At 42.0% G+C, this 20251-nt stretch overlaps 1 protein-coding gene across 1 annotated transcript in view; it reads right to left on the bottom strand.

Moving 5' to 3' along the window:
• Nucleotides 1-20251, bottom strand: part of JARID2 (jumonji and AT-rich interaction domain containing 2) — a 323190-nt gene that overhangs the window by 139037 nt on the left and 163902 nt on the right. Inside the window, 1 exon segment of the mRNA XM_054017985.1 lies at nucleotides 9909-10050. Within this exon segment, the coding sequence (XP_053873960.1) occupies nucleotides 9909-10050 (142 nt within the window).

Raw genomic sequence — 20251 nt, 5'->3', positions numbered from 1 at the left:
AAAGAAAGGTTGATTCTCATCAGCTGGTAACCACTAAAACATGTTTTGCAACTAAACATAGCCCTTATACTAAATATGGTGCTTCTTTTTGCTAATCAGGAGGATAAATAAATGTGTATTGATGTAGTGTAAGAAATTATACAGCTTAATTTACATTTATCCAGATTTTTATTTTTTACATTTTTATGAGAAAATGGTGAATGATGTATTTCTTATTTACTAGATGATGATGCTGAATTTTGTATTTGTGATACGACTTAAGCTCTATATAGACTGGAACTGAAATTCAATAAAAATACACAAAAACGTCATTTTAATTTTTTATTAAATAAAACTACCTTAAATGTGCTGGATACATAGGTGGGGAATTTTTTGCATTATAACTAATTGAATGATTAAACAAGGGCGGTATTATTTGTAATTAGTGTATTAACTGATTGTTTGTGGTTATCATGTTTGTCTAGATTTTAGAACGAATAGATCTGATCCTCTCATCCCTAGTTTTTATTCAAAGATTGGAAGAGGGGAAAAATGTTTTCCTGCTTTTTCAAGTCACAATTCGTTTATTAACTTTGAGTGAACTAGTCATTGAAGTGAACAAGTTGAATAAATGGAAATGAAGAAAATATTCTCCCTGCACTGGCAGAAAAGGTTACTGGTGTCAAAAACTGGTTTATTACTTTAACAAACTCTAGTTTCAGGTCCTTAGCCAATGATTTCCACCAATTCAGTGGTTTAAACTTGGCAGCAAATGTAGTGTTTAATATTATTTTTGTATTTATTTTAAATTATTTTATGCAATTATAATAATTTTAGGCCTTAATGTTTGAAATTTAATTTTAAATAGATTTTTAAAAGATACACTATATGTAATGTAAATTAAAAAGTCAATTGAAAAAAAAATCTGATTTAAAGAATAAATCCCATTTTACATATATTTCCTTCCCTTCCTACCACCATCGAGCTGGGACAGTGAAAAATTGTAGCTTAAAAAAATTAAGTTGTCCATTTTTAGTGCTTTTCCACAATTTTTGCTATTTTTCTATAGAAGACGCACCCGGGGGGGGGGGGGGGGAGAGGGGGAAGGCTGGGCTGGTTTATTGTAAAGACAATTTTCTCTGATTCCCTGTTAACTTGGCTTTGTAGAAAACTCTCCAGCCAATCTGCAGCAAAGGTGTTAGTTACCTTACTGAGGCAGTAACTTCAAAGACTAGTTGGGCTAATATTGTTGAGGAATATCAATCAAGTTTAAACCGAGATAGTTATACCAGTAAACTCGACCTCCACTCCCACCCCCGATGTGGGTTTTTTGTTTATGTTGCTTGAGAAAGGGTTTAAAATTAGGGTTACCATACGTCCGGATTTTCCCGGACATGTCCGGCTTTTGGGGGCTCAAATCCCCGTCCGGGGGGAAATCCCCAAAAGCCGGGCATGTCCGGGAAGATCGGGAGGGCTGGGTGGTGCTCGGCCGGGGCCGGCGGTGCGGGGCCGGGGGCATGGTGCCGGGCCGGGAACCAGGGGCGCAGGGCCGGACGGGGAGCCGGGGGCGCAGGGCCGGGGTCCGGGCTGGGAGCCGGTCAGCCGGGCCCGCGGGGAGCCGGGCCGGCGGGGAGCCGGGCCCGCGGGGAGCTGGGGAGCCGGGCCCGCGGGGAGCCGGGGAGCCGGGCCCGCGGGGAGCCGGGGCGGGAACCAGGGGCGTGGGGCCGGACGGGGAGCCGGGAGCGCGGGGCCGGGAACCAGGGGCGCGGGGCCGGACGGGGAGCCGGGGGCGCGGGGCCGGGCCGGGGTCCGGGCTGAGAGCCGGTCAGCCGGGCCCGCGGGGAGCCGGGCCGGCGGGGAGCCGGGGAGCCGGGCCCGCGGGGAGCCCGGGGGTGCGCCGGGCCGCCGGGGGCCGGCAGTGCTGGGCGGGCCGGGGGTGGTCGGCCGGGGCCGGCACCCCAGGGCCCGAGCCGACCCAGGCTGGAGCTGCCGGGGGCCAGCCTGGGCCGCGCCTCCTCCCCCCACTTCCCCCTTACCTGCTTCAGGCTTCCCGCGACTCAAATGTTCGCGGGAAGCAGGGGAGGGGGCGGAGACTTTGGGGAGGGGGCGGGGTTGGGGCGGGGGTATGGGCGGGGCTGGGGGCGGGGCCGTGGAGTGTCCTCCATTTGGAGGCACAGAATATGGTAACCCTATTAAAATAAGCTGGGGTGTGGGGGGGAAGAGCCTCCCTTATACAAGAATCAATGTCCTCATGGGGGGCAGGGAGGGAGGGGGGCAGAGAGCCGTGTTACACTAATTTAACTTGTGAAACTTTACTGTGTAGACAAGGCCTAAGAAATGCTCAGTTGGAGTCACTTTACTGTCTTCATGATGTCCCTCTTTCATTTTTGTCCTAGGGCAGTGGTTCCCAAACTGGGGTTTGTGAACCCTTGGGGGTTCGTGAAATGTTACAGGGGGTTCTCAGGAAAAAATTCTCTAATGGCGGACAGAGCTGTCCCTAGGGACCCCAAGCAGCGCTTTGCCAGCAGCCCGGAGCCCCTGGACTTCCAAGAGCTAACCAGATCAAAGCAAGCATATCTATCACACTGAGGAGATTTAAACTTCAAGACTCCTTATAAGAAATGGAAAGGGAGGTGGATATTTTTTGCTGTTTTTAAAATTAAATAGGCAGCTAGTATTGTTTTTAAAATTATTATCAAGAACAAGTTTAAGCTTTGTTGTAACGTGGGTTTTTGCGTGTACTGCTCAAGACCTGAATGCTTGTGTAGGAGGAACTCTGAGTTGGCTTCTTAAATACCTTCATGCTGTTTCACATCTGATACTTCTTGATGAAACATAGGAGCCTTGTCTTATAACAGGCTTATTCAAAGTGATACAAGCTACAAAAGTGAGATCTTGGAAGAGAGTTGCCATTTTCATGATGTAATACAAATACAGTAATGATAAATAATTATAAATAGTGTGTAATAAGCATGACATAAAAACAAATTTTATATTTCCAAGATCACTACTTTTATTATTTATACTCTGGTGAAGGAGAAAATCCCTGGAAATATTCATTTTTAGGAAGGGGTTCGCGAGACTTGACATTTTAGTGAAAGGGGTTGACAGGTTGTTAAAGTTTGGGAACCACTGTCCTAGGGTAAGCTCGACTCACTAGCTCTTTCAAGCAGGATTTCTGTTTTCATTTTCATTTCTTAGCAGCAATGTGATTGGCCTTCTCTCCTATTCATCCTTGCAGGAAAAATCAATTTCCTAATCTTTCCCAAAAAATTTTAGCGGAAACAATTTCAACTATATGAACAAAGTGTAACAACGAAGGCTGGGAAATGCTCACGCCCACTTACAACTGGAAAATGAAAAGCAGAGCTTGCATGCACACACATGGAATTTCCCTCCACCATATGAAAAATATGGCTATATATAAAATTTTAAATGAAAGTCATCATGAAATGACAGGCTTCATGATTCTAAGGAAAGGAAGGCGTGAGAGCAAAAGAATAAGAACAATGGACTTCAAAAAAAAGGAGACAAACTTTGAAAACTAGTAGGTTAGGTCCCATGGGTAGAAAAGTTGAGAAAAGGAGTCCATGAGAGCTAGTAGTTTCTCAAAGACAATATTTATGGCACAACAGCCTACTATCCCAATGCAAAAGAAAGATATGAAGACGAGTAAGAGTTGGTTCCTTTAGGAGATCTTTAATAACCCCCCAAAAATAAAAAAGAATCCTACAAAAAGTGGAAACATGGACAAATTGCTAAGGACGAGTGCAAAAGACTAGCACATGCATGTAAGGGCGAAATTACAAAAGCTAAGGCACAAAGTGAGTTATACCTAGCAAGGGACACAGAAGACAATAAAAAGAGGTTTTAGAAAAATATTAGGAACAAGAGAAAGATGAAGGAAAATGTATGTCCATTACTTAGCTGCGTAAAAAGAGCTAAAAAAAAAGGATGATATCAATGTATTTCATGCCTATTTTGCTTCAGTCTTCACTAAAAAGGTTAATGGTGACCAGATGCTTAAAACTATATTAACAAGGGGGAAAGAACACAAGCCAAAATAGGGAAAGAACAGGTTAAAGAATATTTAGATAAATTAGATGTATTCAAGTCGGCGGGGCCTGATGAAATTCACCCTACAATACGTAAGGAACTAGCTGAACCAATCTTATAATTAGCAATTATCTTCAAAAACTCAGAGAACAATTCAAGTCTCAGAGGAATGGAAAAGGGCAAGTATAGTACCTACCTTTAAAAAGGGGAACAAAGAGGACCCCAATCCTAACTTGATTACGTGGAAAGATATTGGAACAAATTATTACCCAACCAGTTTGTAAACACCTAGAGGACAACAGGGTGATAAATAATAGCCAGCGTGATTTTGTCCAGAACAAATTGTGTCAAACCAGCTTAATTTTTTTTGACAGTGTTACTGGCTTAGTGGATAGGGAAGAAGCTGTAGAAGTAATTTATCTTCATTTTAGTAAACCTTTTGACACAATCCCACATGACATTCTCATAAGCAAACTAGAAAGATGTGGACTAGATGAAATTACTATAAAGTGGGTGCACAACTGGTTGGGGAAAAAACGTATTCAAAGTAGTTATCAATGATTTGCTGTAGAAAAGAGAGGGTGCATCTAGAGGGATCCTGCGGGGGTCTGTCCTGAGTCAGGTACTATTCAATATTTTCATTAATGACTTGGGTAGAGTGGAGAGTATGCTTATACATTTGCAGATGACACCAAACTGGGAAGGCTTGCAAGTACTTTGGAGGACAGGATTAGAATTCAAAACAACCTTGACAAAATGGAGAACTGGTCTGAAATCAACAAGATGAAATTAAATAAAGACAAATGCAAAGTACTATACTTAGGAAGGAAAAATCAAATGCACAACTACAAAATGGGGAATAAATGGCTAAATGGTAGTACTGCTGAAAAGGATCTGGGGGTTATAGTGGATAAATTGAATATCACTCAACAATGTAATTGTAATCCTAAGAACCCCTCCATGCCAAATGACAAAGGGTTCACTATTGTTATACCAACTCATATCAGGCCTGACAAACTCACTACACTTAACACACTGCTTTCAAATAATTTATGCACAAAGGGTTGTATAAGGTGTCTAGTGGAAGCTTACCTCATGCCGATGCACCTAATCACTGTGGCATGTGTGTATGGGAGATGTTCAAGAAGTTGTATGTATGTATTGAAAATACATTTAGAATCTGTGTCCCTGACAGGGTAGACAAGCAGGTTTTGCCAGAAAAAAGGGATGGGGAATCACCTATCTGCCTTGTCTCCCATGTGAATTAAGCATTGTAAAACCAACACAAAGTAAGCCCCATTTGTATGTAATGTCCACAGGAAAAACAGGTTGACAGGGGGATCTGAACTCAACGGGGAAGAGCATCCTGACTCTGGAGACAAAAAGAATGGACTTCGGGGTATAAGAAAAAGGCACCAAAATTCCTCTTTTATCCTGTAGTTGAAGGTGTAACCAGGCAGTGCAGTTTTGCCAATGAAAACAGGATCTCAACCAAGCTCATTTGAAACACTGCAAGAAAAAGGTTAGGTGAGAGAAGGCTGCTTTAAACAAGGATTGTAACCTGTTAAGTTTTAGTCTCTGGAGAGTGTGTTATACTTTACTTTTATTTGTAACCATTTCTGTTTCCTTTATCCTTACTCATTTGCTCTTAAATCTCTATCTTTGTTAATGAGCTTACAACATTCTTCTAATATTATGAACACATATCACTGCTGTCAGATTAAGCAAAGCTGGAAACCTGAGTTGTAGCCTTCCAGCTGCATGTACACTGTCTCTTTGGGAGGCAGCTTGCCTGATCATTTCTGAGAGTACCCAGTGACAGGGGCTGGACTCTACAGGGAAACACTCTTTAAGAGGGATCAGGGATTGGGATGCACCTAATGTTAACCTGCAACACAAAGCAGGACCAGCAGAGTCCTGAGGAGAATGCTTAAGTAGTTGAAAGGCCAGTGGTGTACAGGCACTGACACCCAGCTCCACAAGAAAGACTCCCTCATAACCAAGTAACTCACAGTCTTGGACATTCCGAGTGATGCAGTTGTGAAAATGCGAATACCAGTCTGGGGTGTGTTAACAGTAGTCTCGTATGCAAGACATAGGAGGTAACTGTTCCACTCTACTTGGCACTGGTGAGGCCTCAGCCGGAGTACTGTGTCCAATTCTGGGTGCCACACTTAAGGAAAAATATGGACAAATTGGAGAGAGTCCACAGGAAAGCAGATTAAAAAAAAAAGATAAAAACGTTTAGAAAACCTGACCTACAAGGCAAGTTTAAAAAACTGGGCCTGATTAGTCTCGAGAAAAGACGACTGACGGGGGACCGGATAACAGTCTTCAAATATGTTAAAGGCTGTTATAAAAAGGACAGTGATCAATTGTTCTCCATGTTCACTGAAGATCAGACAAGTAGTAATCTGCAGCAAGGGAAATTTAGTTTAGATATTAGGGGAAATGTTCTATCAGGATTGTTAAGTATTGGAACAGGCTTCCAAGGTGGTTGTGGAATTCTCATCATTAAAGATTTTTAAGAACAGGTGAGACAAACACCTGCCAGAGATGAACTAGGTCCTGCATCAGACAGGGGGATGGACTAGATGAAATCCAAAAGTTACTTCCAAACCTTCATTTCAATGACCCCTATGATCATCAATCAAATCCAAACAGTAGTGCATCTCTACAACGATCTTCTTGGTAGCCTAACTGAAAAGGACCCACTGCACTCTTCTATTCAATGTCATGTCATGCTTTCATGGCTGCAACTTCAGCACAGCCCAGGGCCTGACATTTCTGAAGAAGTCCTCAGAAAAATCGGCCAAAGCCTGAGATTATCCAAGCGAAGCAGTGCTCCATTTTCTAAACAGTTACTCTTCCGCATATACCTTATGTATAAACACTGGCTGGAATACAAAGCATTGCCAAATATAGCCTGAACTATCAACAAGCCCAATGCAGTTCAGGTGAAGACTATTTCAACTTAAGTAAGAAATGCAAAATAAACAATAAAGAGTTGTAAAAGTATTCTGATTCGGGAGGGTCTGTGGTGGGAAAAGAAGAATCCTTTAACAGACAAATTTGAAATGAAATTCAATTAGAAAGACTTCTTAGATTACTGAACTATGTAACCACGAAATCTTACATCTGCCTGTATTTATTTTGAATAGCCATCTAGCATCCTCTTCTCTATATATCATTAAATAAGACAAGAGAACAGGCTATACAAGTGACCTTTCACTGTATAGAAGATGGGTTCAAGTTTCCCAAAACCTCCCTCACCCTGCAACACACAGAGGATAAATAGTGATTTACATACATACATAGTTCAAAACAGTGCTACCAGACACTAAGCCTACTTTATTAAATAGCACAGGTCCCAAAAGGTGTATACTTCTCTATCTATGCAAACGTTTTAATTTGTTACATTGTGTATGCTGCTCATCATAATGCGTGGCATTTCTCGAAGACCAAGAACAATGCACATTCTAATTATGGAAGTGAGAAAATAGTGGATAGTCTAGCTTTGGCATGTTCATCGTTTAAATGCATATCTCAGCTGGCAACAGGTGATCGGTCTTGTTCAAAGCTGAAAAGGAACATTGAGAAGTTTGGCCACTGGGGGGTATAATTTCCTAAAATGTCATCAGCTCAGAAGCAGAGGAACAAAATGGTACCACATATAATATATAATACTGAATGGAAAAAGGGGGATATGAAATAGAAAAGAGAGAGCAAAGAATGTGGTAGTTGTGGGAAGGGAGAATACAGAGAGAAGCAGCACAAAGAGCAGAAGGCCAAAATCAGAAGGTAGATAAATATGCACAGAGAGGGAGTCAGGGAGGAGAAAAATAGACCAAAAAAAAGTGCCTGAAAGACAGAAAACAGGAAGGTTCTATATAAAGGGGAATTCCACAGGCAAAAAGGATTGGTGGTGGGGTGGTTTTTTTTTTTGGGGGGGGGGGAGGGGAGAGGGGCGGGGGAGTTGTGCTTCTCTATGATAGGTGAAGTAAAACCGAAATGTTCCTCCCACTTCCACAAAAGCCAAAAAAATTAGGGATTTTTCAGCTGGCTTTTTTTTTTTTTTTTTTTTTTTTTTTAAATCTCAAAAGTATCAAGAGTCTCAAGTTACTTATATTTATTCTTTGGAGGCCTAGAAAAATTGGAGTTGGACTTTCACATCCCTGAACAGTGGTGGTGTTGAACCATTAACAAAAGCCTCCTCCCATATATGTCTATATATCACATGTTTGAATTAAATAGGTATTTGGGGGGGGGGGGGAGTTTTAATGGTATTTCTAAAAACCCTATTATCTCCCAACTGTCCAGTTCTACTTCCTCAGTACTTGTAACGTCACAATTCCACTCAGGGCCGGCTCTAACTTTTTTGCTGCCCCAAGCAGCAAAAAAAAGCGCCGCCCCGCTGAGCGTCCCCTGCCCACGGGGGAAGGTCTCTGCTTTGCTGAGCCAGGACCACAGCGAACCCCCCACACACACCTTGTGCCCAGGTGACTTGGGTCCCTCAGCAGTGCTGGGAACCCACAGTCAGTGTTGCCCTAACCCTATCCCCTTTCATTTCCCAAAACTGTGAAAATTCAAATCAATAAAATAAAATGCTTAAAACCCATAATTTCTCACAACTTGAGAAAAATAAAACCGATAATAAAAAATGTTTAAAAATAAAAATTGATATTATCCATTGAAATTACAAAAAATAAAAATAAAATTTTGCCAAAAGCTTATTTATAAGACATTTTTCAGGCAGACAATTTTAGTTCTTACTTTATACAAGAGGGGGAAAATACCCAGACCTCTGATTGCACTTTCAGCATATTTTCTACAAAAAATTGGCTTAAACCCTGCAATTTTAACCTACATTTTGCATGTTTAGGAATTGGCCAAGATTGTAGCATAATGAGAGTTGAACAGGGATTTCATAACTGATTTCTAAGGAATAGGAGCCAGATTGCCACAGCATTAGCTCAGAGTAATAGTTACAGACAATAACCTGCATCTTTATGGTGAGGCTCACTATACAGCTAGTATTCTCAGAGGCTGCATTTATTTTAAATCTTTTTAACATATAACATGTAACCATTTTAATTTTCAAAGCAAATCTAAAAGTAATTCTAATTTAATGACACAAATGTATCCTGTTTGTTGAAGTTACATTACCTGGATCCAGTAAACTAAAACACAGACATTCACATTGACAGACTCAAAAAATACTGAGTAAAGATTTCATTTAACAATCAACCAACCGCAGTAAAACGACAGCTACAGTGCCATGTTTTCCGCTGCTAAACTACAGAACACCCACTTTGTAAAGGATGCAGGACGATGAACCTAAAATGCTAACATATCCCTATAGCTGCATGAAACACTCTACACCTGAAAATCTGTTTATGGTACAGGAGATTTTGGCAACGCAAGCATTATTAATGGACTTAATTATGACCTTACATTAGGCTGCAATGCTACTCTTAAAAGTTTATTTGAGTTCTTAAACACCACCAGACATGCCAAACCGGTGGGAAAAAACGCAGAAATTGGGCTTCTTTTTGGCTTAATTGGCTTGTGAATTGCTTGTTGTCTAGTTTTTGGCTTGTAGCTTGTTGCTTTTTTTTTTTTTTTTAATCGGTTCCTGGCAATGGGGAGCAAGTAGGGGCAAGGGGGGGCGGGGAGAGTCAGGGGTGCACAGCGGGACCACCACAGTCCCAGACAGCATGCCGGGGGGGATCTAGTTACAGAGTGTTGGGGTTTTTAGGGATTGCCTTGTTTTGGCCTTGTTTTGAAATGGGATTAGCTTGATTTTTGGCTTATTGTGAAAATCGGGGTGCTTATTTACCGCGTGAAAGTTGGCAATTGTGAACGCCACTAACCTCTTCCTTGATGGCCCTTCTTCAAAATCTGAAGAACTAACATCATTGCTAGTTGAGGACACTTGCGATGCATCGTCCTTCTCGTTCTCTGACTGTTCTGATCCTGGTCCTAATCCCTTCGATGGGCCATTAGTGAGAAGTCCTGCAAGGGTGAGACAAAAACAGTACAGAATGTTCAAAATATGCATTAATAATACTGAACAGGCCAGGAGAAAGTTCACACAGGATACCAATAGCAAACACAAGGCTACAAAACTCCTTCCTTGCAAAAATGAGCATCCCTGGTAATAAGAACGTAAGAACGGCCCTACTGGGTCAGACCAAAGGCCTATCTAGCCCAGTATCCTGTCTTCCAACAGGTGCCAGTGCCAGATGCCCCAGAAGGAATGAACAGAACAGGTAATCAAGTGATTCATCTTCCCATCGCTCATTTCCAGCTTCTGGCAAACAGAGACTAGGGACACCATTCCTGCCCATCCTGGCTAATAGCCATTGATGGACCCATCCTCCATGAATTTATCTAATTCTTCCTTTTGTTTGTTTTAAACCTGCTGCCTATTAATTTAATTTGGTGACCCCTCGTTCTTGTGTTATGAGAAGTAGTAAACAACACTTCCTTATTTACTTTCTCTACACCAGTCATGATTTTATAGACCTCAATCATATCTCCCCTTAGCCATCTCTTTTCCAAGCTGAAAAGTCCCGGTCTTATTAATCTCTCCTCATACGGAAGCCATTCCATACCCCTAATCATTTCTGTTGCCCTTTTTTGAACCTTTTCCAATTCCAATATATCTTTTTTTGAGATGGGGCAACCACATCTGCACACAGTATTCAAGATGTGGGCGTACCATGGATTTATATAGAGGCAACATGATAGTTATCTATCCCTTAATGATTCCCAGCATTCTTCTGGTCATGATTTTTCACAGAGGTACTCCAGTTAGAAACTGATGAAGCTGCAGATCTTTAGCTTAGTGGAGAACTGTAGACGTCCATTCCAAATCAGTGTACAAAGGGTGAAGAAAAGTGCTTGCGGATCACAGTGAAAATCTTTTCTCATCCCTTAAAAAATGGCATAATTTTAGCAGCATAATCTCATCTCTGTATTACAGAATTTATACAAGTTACTGTAACTGGCATTAATAGGGGTCATTTGCATAAATCTCTGCATCAATATAAAAATTAATTATGTGGACAATTTCTATTTCTTCTCTTCATTCTGCTGCTTCCAACCATTGAAATTTATGATGTGTTAAGCACTGTAAATCCCAAAGGTGTGGTAACATAAGGTTTGTTTCCCTTGACTCTCCTATTTGTCTAGCCAAGTCCCACTCAGCTATAGTAGCTGCAGATAATGAGAGAAAGCTACACAAAATAGGAGTGAATATATCACAACCGGCTTTCCCATCTGTGACTTCCTATCTCCACTTGAAGAGCACCCTAGGCAGCAGAGCTACATAGGTGGAAAAGGGCATTTAGCCCTACATATGTAGATTACCAAATGTCGCATATCTTACTCACGTAAGGACAGCATGATTTTACCTAAGAATTGATGCTGAGAAGCACCAGTAGAACAGCAGCACACTAAAACCATTCACACTTACAGTTATTAAACTCGTGACAGATATTTTTTCAATATTGCTGCAGAAATTCCAGTTTTGACTGTGAGAATACCACCCCTTGTTCCAAGCCAACAAAATACTCCTGCAGATGGCATGAGCAGTTTTGTCTCCACCAGGCAACTGCTAGTAGCACTCTCTTCCCCCACTCCCTCTAACCACCCTTTCCTCACTTTCATTTTAGCCTCCTGCTTGATTCTCTTTTTGTCTCCCTCCAAGGCATGCCAAGCAGCAGCACTAATGGTTACCTAATAACAACAGTTCAAAACTAATCACAAACATTGTATGATCATAGTCCATTTGACACTGCCATTACCAGGAAAGCATTGTGCAGCACTATCAATACAATGATCACACGCCTTCGTGTTCAACTGTGCACATCTTCAAAGCAGCTTCTGAGAGTAAATAGACTATCAAGAAGGAACTTACATCCCTATGCAGCCTGCTGTATACGAACAGGCATTGAGGTGAGAAAAGGCCCTCTACTCTCTTTTGCCCATTTAATCAGTACTCCCATTGACACTGTGTGCTGGTATGACACATCATCTCTTATTAGATTCTCAAACATTTTGGGACTTCTGACTCCACTCTAGCAGCTCTAGCTGGCTCTTTCAAAACAACCTAATTCAAGGGCTCCCTTATACCACCACCTGCCTTGTCTTCAAAGTCTGTACTTAGTCATTACATTTTAGATTGCACTACATTTCTCTTGACTTGGATAGGGTTACCATTCGTCCGGATTTACCCGGACATGTCCTCCTTTTGTGTGCTAAAAATAGCGTCCGGGGGGAATTTGTAAAGCACTCACAATGTCCGGGATTAGCAGAGCGAGCGAGCGGCTGGGAGGGCTGCAGGGAAGTCCCGGGCTGGACTCAGGAGCAGCTGTAGAGGAGCCGGAGCCGCCCTGCATTCTGAGCCGGCAGCTCCCTTGCAGCCCGGTCCGGCAGCACTGTGCAGGGCCAGACCGGGTTTTGTTGTGCAGGGCCAGGGACCGGGTTTTGTTGTGCTGGGGAGCTCAGCCACGTGTCCGGCTCGGCTGCACAGAGCCCAACACCCTGTTCTGAGCAGCAGGGTAAGGAGGACCGGGGGCAGGAAGGTTCTGGAGGGGGCAGTCAAGAAACGGGGGGGGCTTTTTGGGGGGAGTGGAGAAAGTTTTGGGCAGTCAGGGTACAGGTAGGGGGTAGGGTCCTGGGGGGCAGTTGGGGGGGGGTCTTAGGAGGGGGCAGTTAGGGGACAAGGAACAGGGAGTCTTAGGTAGGGGGTGGGGTTCTGGAGGGCAGTTAGGAGCAGGGGTCCCAGGAGGGGGCAGTCAGGGGACAAGGAGCAGGGGGGGGTGTTTGGGAGTTCTGGGGGGGGCTGTCAGGTGGCAGGGGTGGGGAGATGGATCGGAGCAGTCAGGGGACAGGGAGCAGAGGGGTTTAGATGGGTTGGGAGTTCTGGGGAGGGGGTGGGGAGTGGTTGGATGGGGCGTGGGAGTCCCAGGGGTCTGTCTGGGGGTGGGGGTGTGGATAAGGGTTGGGGCAGTCAGGGGACAAGAGGCAGGGAGGCTTAGATAGGGAGTGGAGTCCTGGGGGGCAGTTAGGGGCAGGGGTCCCAGGAGGGGGCAGTCAGGGGACAAGGAACGGGGGGAGGGTTGGGGGTTCTGGGGGGGCGGGAAGTGGGAGGGGCAGGGGCGGGGCTAGGGCGGGGCTCCTCCCGTCCTCTTTTTTTCTTGCTGAAATATGGTAACCCTAGACTTGGAGTCAAAAGCAAATACATGGTGGCTACAGTTGGAGAATTGCAGAGGTAGGTGTTTGAGAGTGTGATAGAGAGAGAGATTTTTAAACACTACTTTTTAACATCCCTTATAAAAACAGAAGCCTGAATTTCACCGTAGGGAAAAATAAAGTAAGATTAAAAAAAAAAAAAAGTACCAAAGAAAAAATTAAATGAAGTTAAGTTTAAGATGTGTTTAACGCCCTCACTAACTAGTCTGCAAGGCAGACACAGCACAGAAATAAATTAAATGACTGTTTTTTAATTTTCACTTCCCTTTTGTTAATAAATCCCCTTAAATATTTCTTGGGTCACTGAACGTCTCAAACTGAAGGACATCAACAAATGCCAGAAATCTCATTGCAACTCATGGAACCTCTACAGCATTCGTGATGTCAAAAAATGATGCATTTTGGGCTTCCTTCAGGAAGATTCAAGAGGATGTCATATGGAGGAGAAAATATTTTAAAACCTTAATTAGATTTTATTTACATGCAGAATATCCTCACTGGAGACATTCAGCACAGAAGTGTGGCTTTAACTCAGTTTCAATTTTTGCTTTGCATTTTAACTTTAAAATGCTAATGATAAAATTTACAGTCTGTAAACTCCAAAGAAGTCTAAATTAAACATATCATTTGGGGCCTGATTTTCAGTAAGTTAACCATTATGAAAGAATTCAACTAGTTTTTCCAAAAGCAATATTTATTCTGGAGAGATGCCATACGTCAATACCAGCAATCTGAAGTGTTGGAGTCAAGAAAAATCACCTCGTCGGCTGTCAGCTCACTTGCATTTGGAAGGTGATTTCCATTCCTCCTCCCACCCTGCCAAACCATTATTGTATTTGGAAGGTGACTATAAGTTTCCCTATTAGAAAAAAAATGTTGGTTCTCCTATTATTCCAACAAACCCCATTTATACAATGTTCTTTATCATAAAAAAAACAAACAAAACAAAACAAAAACACAGTACATCAGATAACCAATGTTAGCGAATGTAAACAAAACACCTTGAATTAAAACCTGAAATGAATCAAAGCCAGAGCAGCTATAGCTGACGTATAAAACTGCTAAGTAAACTGACCATCACATTCTGCATCTCCTTAAGTATATATGCGATCCGTCTGAAAGTGACAAAAGGCATAGAGGACTGTGGCAAGGTCCACAACTGTCAGGAAAAGATAATATACTCCTAGCAAAGTGCAGAGGGAAAACAACACTCAAATACAGTTCTGTTTGGAAAATTGCTCTAGTGGTGGTATTGTGGAGTTTATTGCCTCTCGGTGATTTCTGTATCAGTTTACACACAAAAGGATGCACTTTTTCTCTCTTCTAATTGCTGGCCTTGCAATCTCAGACCCAAGCCTGCACGAAGCACACTCAGTCTTTGGACGAGCCTGCAGGTGGTTGATTGACAAGGTCCACTAGAGTCTAGAATCTTTTTTGTGGGAGATAAGTTTTACTGACCTCAAATCTAATCCATTTTCTATTAGCTTTATGCTGTGAGTTGGAGCAAAGGTGGATTTTTCTGTTTATTTTGAGGCCCAGAGTAGCAAAGAGCCTTGGGAATTATGTGGATGGAGCTGGTCACTTGCTATGATTATTTCCCTCAGATGAGCCAACTGTCAAAGTATAGGTAGATCCGAATAACCTGCCATCCACTTATGCTATCACAACCACCACGCCCTTAAAGACCAAAGGGCAGGACCCTGTCTTGGTAGTGAGTCTCTCCTACCAGGAATCTGAGGTATTTCAGGTATGCTGAGCATATAAACAGGTGGAACTAGGCCTCTTGAAGATTGAGAGTCACAAACCAGAGTGAAGGGGATTACAGAGACCAGACTCATCATCCTGAACTTGAAATGACAGATGAATTTGTTGAGGCCCTGAAGGCACCAGTACACTTTCTTTTTTAAGATTAGAAAATTATGAGAGTAGAACCCCTTGCTCCTGAACTCTAAGGGCACTTTCTCCACTGCTCCAAGTTACAAAAAGAGCTCCTGTTCCAATAGTGTCATGTGAGAAGAGTTCCTGAGGAGGGACAGGGAAAGGGGGGGAAGGGGGAGGATAGAAAGGACCTAAAACTATATGCAATACCATTTGCTGACAAAGTAAGATGCACTGGTTCTTGTTGATTCCCGCCCAGGCCTCCTGAAAAAAAGACCAAAAAGAGTTGCCAAAAAAGGGGGTGAGGGAGAATGGGTACAGATCCTCTGTAGGTTTTGCCAGGCTCTCAGTGGTGTTAAACCTGCTGCTAAGAGGAAGACGCAGAGTGCATAGCAGCTGAGGAAGTGGCAGGAGGGTCACCAGCTCAAATCTGTTTCTTCCTCACTGATTCCAGTTCCCTCTCTGGGTTACAGTACTATGGGCAGAGGGCACTGTCTGAAGTAGCTATGAGGCCTGGCTTGCTTTTTCCTTGGGGCTGAAGTGTACAAGTCCAAAAAGCACACGATAGCCAGAGAGTCTTTTAATGGAGGGCCTCATTGGTCTTGGAGTTGAAGAGGTCACAGAGCTTGAAGGGACAATCCTCCATAACTGTTTGAACATCCCTGGGTAACCCCAGTGCCTGGAGCCAGGAGGTGCTTCGCATCACCACAGACATGGCCAGGGTGCGTGCAGCAGTGTCTGCTTAAACTTTCATGCAGATTGCATCTATCACTTGGCCCTCAAGCATATCTATCATGAGTGATGCTAGCATAAGACGTGATTAGAAATCCTCAAAGCCCTCAGGAGGGACTTGGCACATCTATCCATTCTTTTGAATGTGGCTGGTAGTGATGCTTGGGCCTGCCACAATTATTTTGCAATGACACATTGAGTGGAGGTCTTCATCAAGCTGTCTACAGTGACCGCCAGACCCTTTCTTAGTGCTCAGTATAAGCAAGGGTTAAATCATCTTAAGTGAATCTACACTAGGGATTTGCACCATTTTAACTGGATTGATTTTTTTAAAACCAATCTAGTTAAACCATTGCACTTTTCTAGTATATACAAGGCCTAATTTATACAGAGACCACAAATAAGCATATCAGATCAGAAGTGTTGAGAAGTAGGGGTGAAATCAGTTCAGTGACAAACCAATGTGAAATGGGGGAAAGCTATTGGAAGAACTTGGGTTTTGTTTTTAAAATGCATTTAAGATGACAAGCTTTTACATATTTTTCATCACTAAAGTGACTGGGCACTGAAGCAGCCATGGACACATCTAAATACATCGTAGTGGCAGAATGCTAGCCAAAAAAGTGGTTTTGAGAAGGGATTTTTATAATGTTTCTAGAACTCTTTATATGCATTTCTCACCCTACTTCAAATAAGACATCTGGAAGTGAAGTTTCCCATTCTGTCTCCCAACAGGACAGTGACATAGTAAAGATTTCTGCGCACTTCACTTCATTGCACTGAGAAAGCTTGGAAGGTTGAAATAGATGCATCTGTGTTTCCAGCCCAGTGCCTGCGGTCACAAGCAGCTGACAAGAGCGATTGTGATATAGCATTAATAACAGTCAACAACGAATAACGCAAGCCAAATCTATTAAGAGCATAAATTGACCTAGACAATTGTGACATAGGGAAATTTTGCCACAATTATATTCATAATCTTCAACATGGGGTGAACAGTTAACACTCTGGAAAGAGGAGATTACAGTCCTTCTGCTGTCTAGCTCTGCACGAGAATATGAAAAATTATAAATAGTATCCTCATATTTCTTGCTCACACATGCACACATACTCTCTCTTGTAAAGACATTTTAAGCAACATTACAAACCAAAAATAACCTAGGTTGGTAGTGAGGCCTTGTCTCCAACGTAGGTTTTTTTTTGTTTTTAAATTAAATTATCAGAGTTACAAGTATTGGGGTGGGGGGTTTACATACAATGCAACTTTCTTACCACATTACATTATTCCACAGTCATATAACAGTATTGTAATTCTAAATACACAAGAGATTTTGATTATGTAGGCACAGCTCAGAGCTCCTATTGATCTGTGGGATACAATAGCTGTCCAGGATTTTAGCTGTGCAGTTTTAGAAGTGTACAGTAAGTCACTTGGAAAGAAGAGTCATTTACTTCATTCTCTTTTCATTATCACTTACAGGAAAACTGCATATAAAAAGCTTAGTGTGACAGTAATGCTACAAATGCGAATATTAAAGTAAATAAACAAACAAATTATTGTTATCACATAACTACGTCCATCTGAACACAGAATATACTCAAATTAAACTCTTAAGTCTACCCCAAGGGGCCCATTTCTGACCTCAGATTACTATAGATACATACAACTACAACGGACTCATATGCGAATAGCACTGTATGAGGGCAAAAATGAGTCCCAGATATACAATGTGGAGAAACAAAGTTACGAAACCTTAACATATTAGTAAACTACTGAAGTTAAGATTAGAAATACATTTTATATAATATACACTATATTTACAATTAAGGTGACATTACCCTCAAAAACAAATTAAAGACCAGTCAAAAAATTGTGGAATCTAAACTATTTGGCTTTGTTTTTTCAGCCTGTGACACATTTCACTTATCAGTCTATGATGAGCTAGTTTTATCCACAAGTTTACTTGCTGTAAGTTCTCTTTACTGAACAGACCTCTTCTCTTTTCCATTAGTATAAGACAAACAGATGCAACTGAAATGTGATTAGAATAAGGATCTCATTCTTCCTTACTCTAAAGACACACAGCTACCAAAACCAAACAGCAGCTCTTATGTACATGTGACCATTTATTACCATACATCTAGTAGGTAGGTTAAAAAAAAAGAAAAAAAAATCATGAACCCTTTAATACCAAGTTAAAATATTCCAATCTCTCTAAAATACTTATAACAGTTTTCACTAATAAGTGTATTATATAGAGCTACTGTATTTAGCTGTTGTATACCTATGCACAAATGATAATTTAGTTTTATTGAGCAAATGCCATCAGTCACCTTGTGACAGCATGACAAGGTATCACATTACATATTAAACAGACAACAAGCTTAAAAAAATAAGGCTCATGGTTGTCTTAGAGACTAAAAAACTATGCTTTCAAAGAAACAGAACAACAATTTTAAAAATACATTTTTCTCTGGGATAAAATTCTGTCTTTGTGTCTAGTGTATTTATCATCGACTTCACAGTGAACAAAATGCTCTGCTAGCCTCCAGTGATAATCTAAAGCTACAACAGTATCCTGCCTCATTTATGCCTCATTCTGAAGGTTTTTATTTAAAGTCAACATCTATGTCACCCAGGCTCCGTGTTGCCACCATAAGAGTACCTAATGGAACCCAGACTTTTCAGATGACAAGCCACTGGACATTATGTTGGTTGTGGTACGCATATGCATATGTATGCAGTAGTATTGTTATGCCAAAAACTGTTAGCAAATAACTTTTACAGTTTTCATAAATGACAAGAACAGTGTTTTTATATGTAGATATACATCATTACTATGGAAGCCAAGCATGAATGACATTACAGCACAAGATGTTTTTGTCAGCCTGTCAAAAGAAGAGCTCACCAAAGAGAATTAGTTTAATAAAGCAGGTTGAGGGAAGCTGTTTACCCCCAGCCAAGACTGCTATAGGATTGATCCACTCAACAAAAACATTCATGTGCTTTCATTGTATGGGATGTTATATGTTGTGTTATATTTTGTACATGAACATAGATGGTGCCAATAGGTGTGTCTGAGTAAGTGAAATTAAATAATTTCTTTGTTTCAACCTCAAGATTAAATATTTGTTTAGGATTTTTTGGGTGTTAAATTGATCAGCATCTGAGAAGGATTAGTATCAGTCATTCATGGACCTCTACAACCAATGGTAAGGAAAAATATTCCAGACTCCTATTATGCATGGTAGGCCTGAGCCTTACTGGGGGGAGGGGGAAGCAGAAGAAGACTGGCAGTGGGGTAGGAATGAGAGAACAGAACAACATTTGAGGAAAAACACATTCTACTACCCCAGTAGCTGTAGTTCGGCATCCAGAAGCTCTCTTCACTAAATCTACGGTTTTATTTCATTAGATTTACACACAAACCTATTAAAAGGGGCACCTATCCCTTGGCATAGGCACTCCTCAACCATTCTTAAGCACATAACCGTAAAATAGACCACTCCTGTAACTTCTTCCAACCTTTAATCAACAAACTCACAATAAGCCAGCAGCAAAAAAAAAACACATGATCAAGATATTTAGGATCTCACAACAGAGCCTTCCAATTTCCTCACAGGTAGGGGCAAAGAAAAGGGCCCTGCAGCAAGTCTGGAAGATCTAATCTTGGGCTCTTGTGAATCAAGTAGGATAGAGGGGTGCAAGACCCAAAGCTAACAGGAACTCACAGAGAAAACCCTGCCAGCTGTTCCCTCTCTTTTGGAGGAGAGAGGCTCCAACAACAGTGCCTCCACTGACTGCAACTGTGGCCTCATGGAATCAGGATGGGGGCAGCTTTTGTGAGAAGCAGGTACCCTAAATGGCCTGGTATGTCTACACTGCAATTAGACGCCTGTGGCTGGCCCGCACCCGCTGATTTGGGCTCGTGGGGCTGTTTCATTGCAGTATAGATTTCTGGGCCTGGGCTGGAATCAGGGCTCTGGGACTCTATCACCTTGCAGAGTCCTACAGCCAGGCTCCAACCCGAGCCCCGAAGTCTGAACTGCAATGAAACAGCCCCACATGAGCCTGAGTCAGCTGGCACAGACCAGCCGCAGGTGTCTAATTGAAGTGGAGATACATGCTTAAAGCCTTCATAAACCTTTAATAAGCTCACAGGCCAAGTGGAACCACAGTGCATTTTCACAGTACCATAAACGATAAAAACACTTTTTTTTTATATTGGTGGGGAAATGTGTCCAATACTATCTTCTTATTGTCAATATTGAAATACACTTTAATTGTGATTAGCCTACACCCACAATTCATTCTGGAATGGCGAGTCCCCCATCTCTCTTTTGG

The sequence above is a fragment of the Malaclemys terrapin genome, chromosome 2, assembly GCF_027887155.1.
Source record: "Malaclemys terrapin pileata isolate rMalTer1 chromosome 2, rMalTer1.hap1, whole genome shotgun sequence".
NCBI lineage: Eukaryota > Metazoa > Chordata > Testudines > Emydidae > Malaclemys > Malaclemys terrapin.
This window is presented reverse-complemented; position numbering and strand designations above follow the sequence as displayed.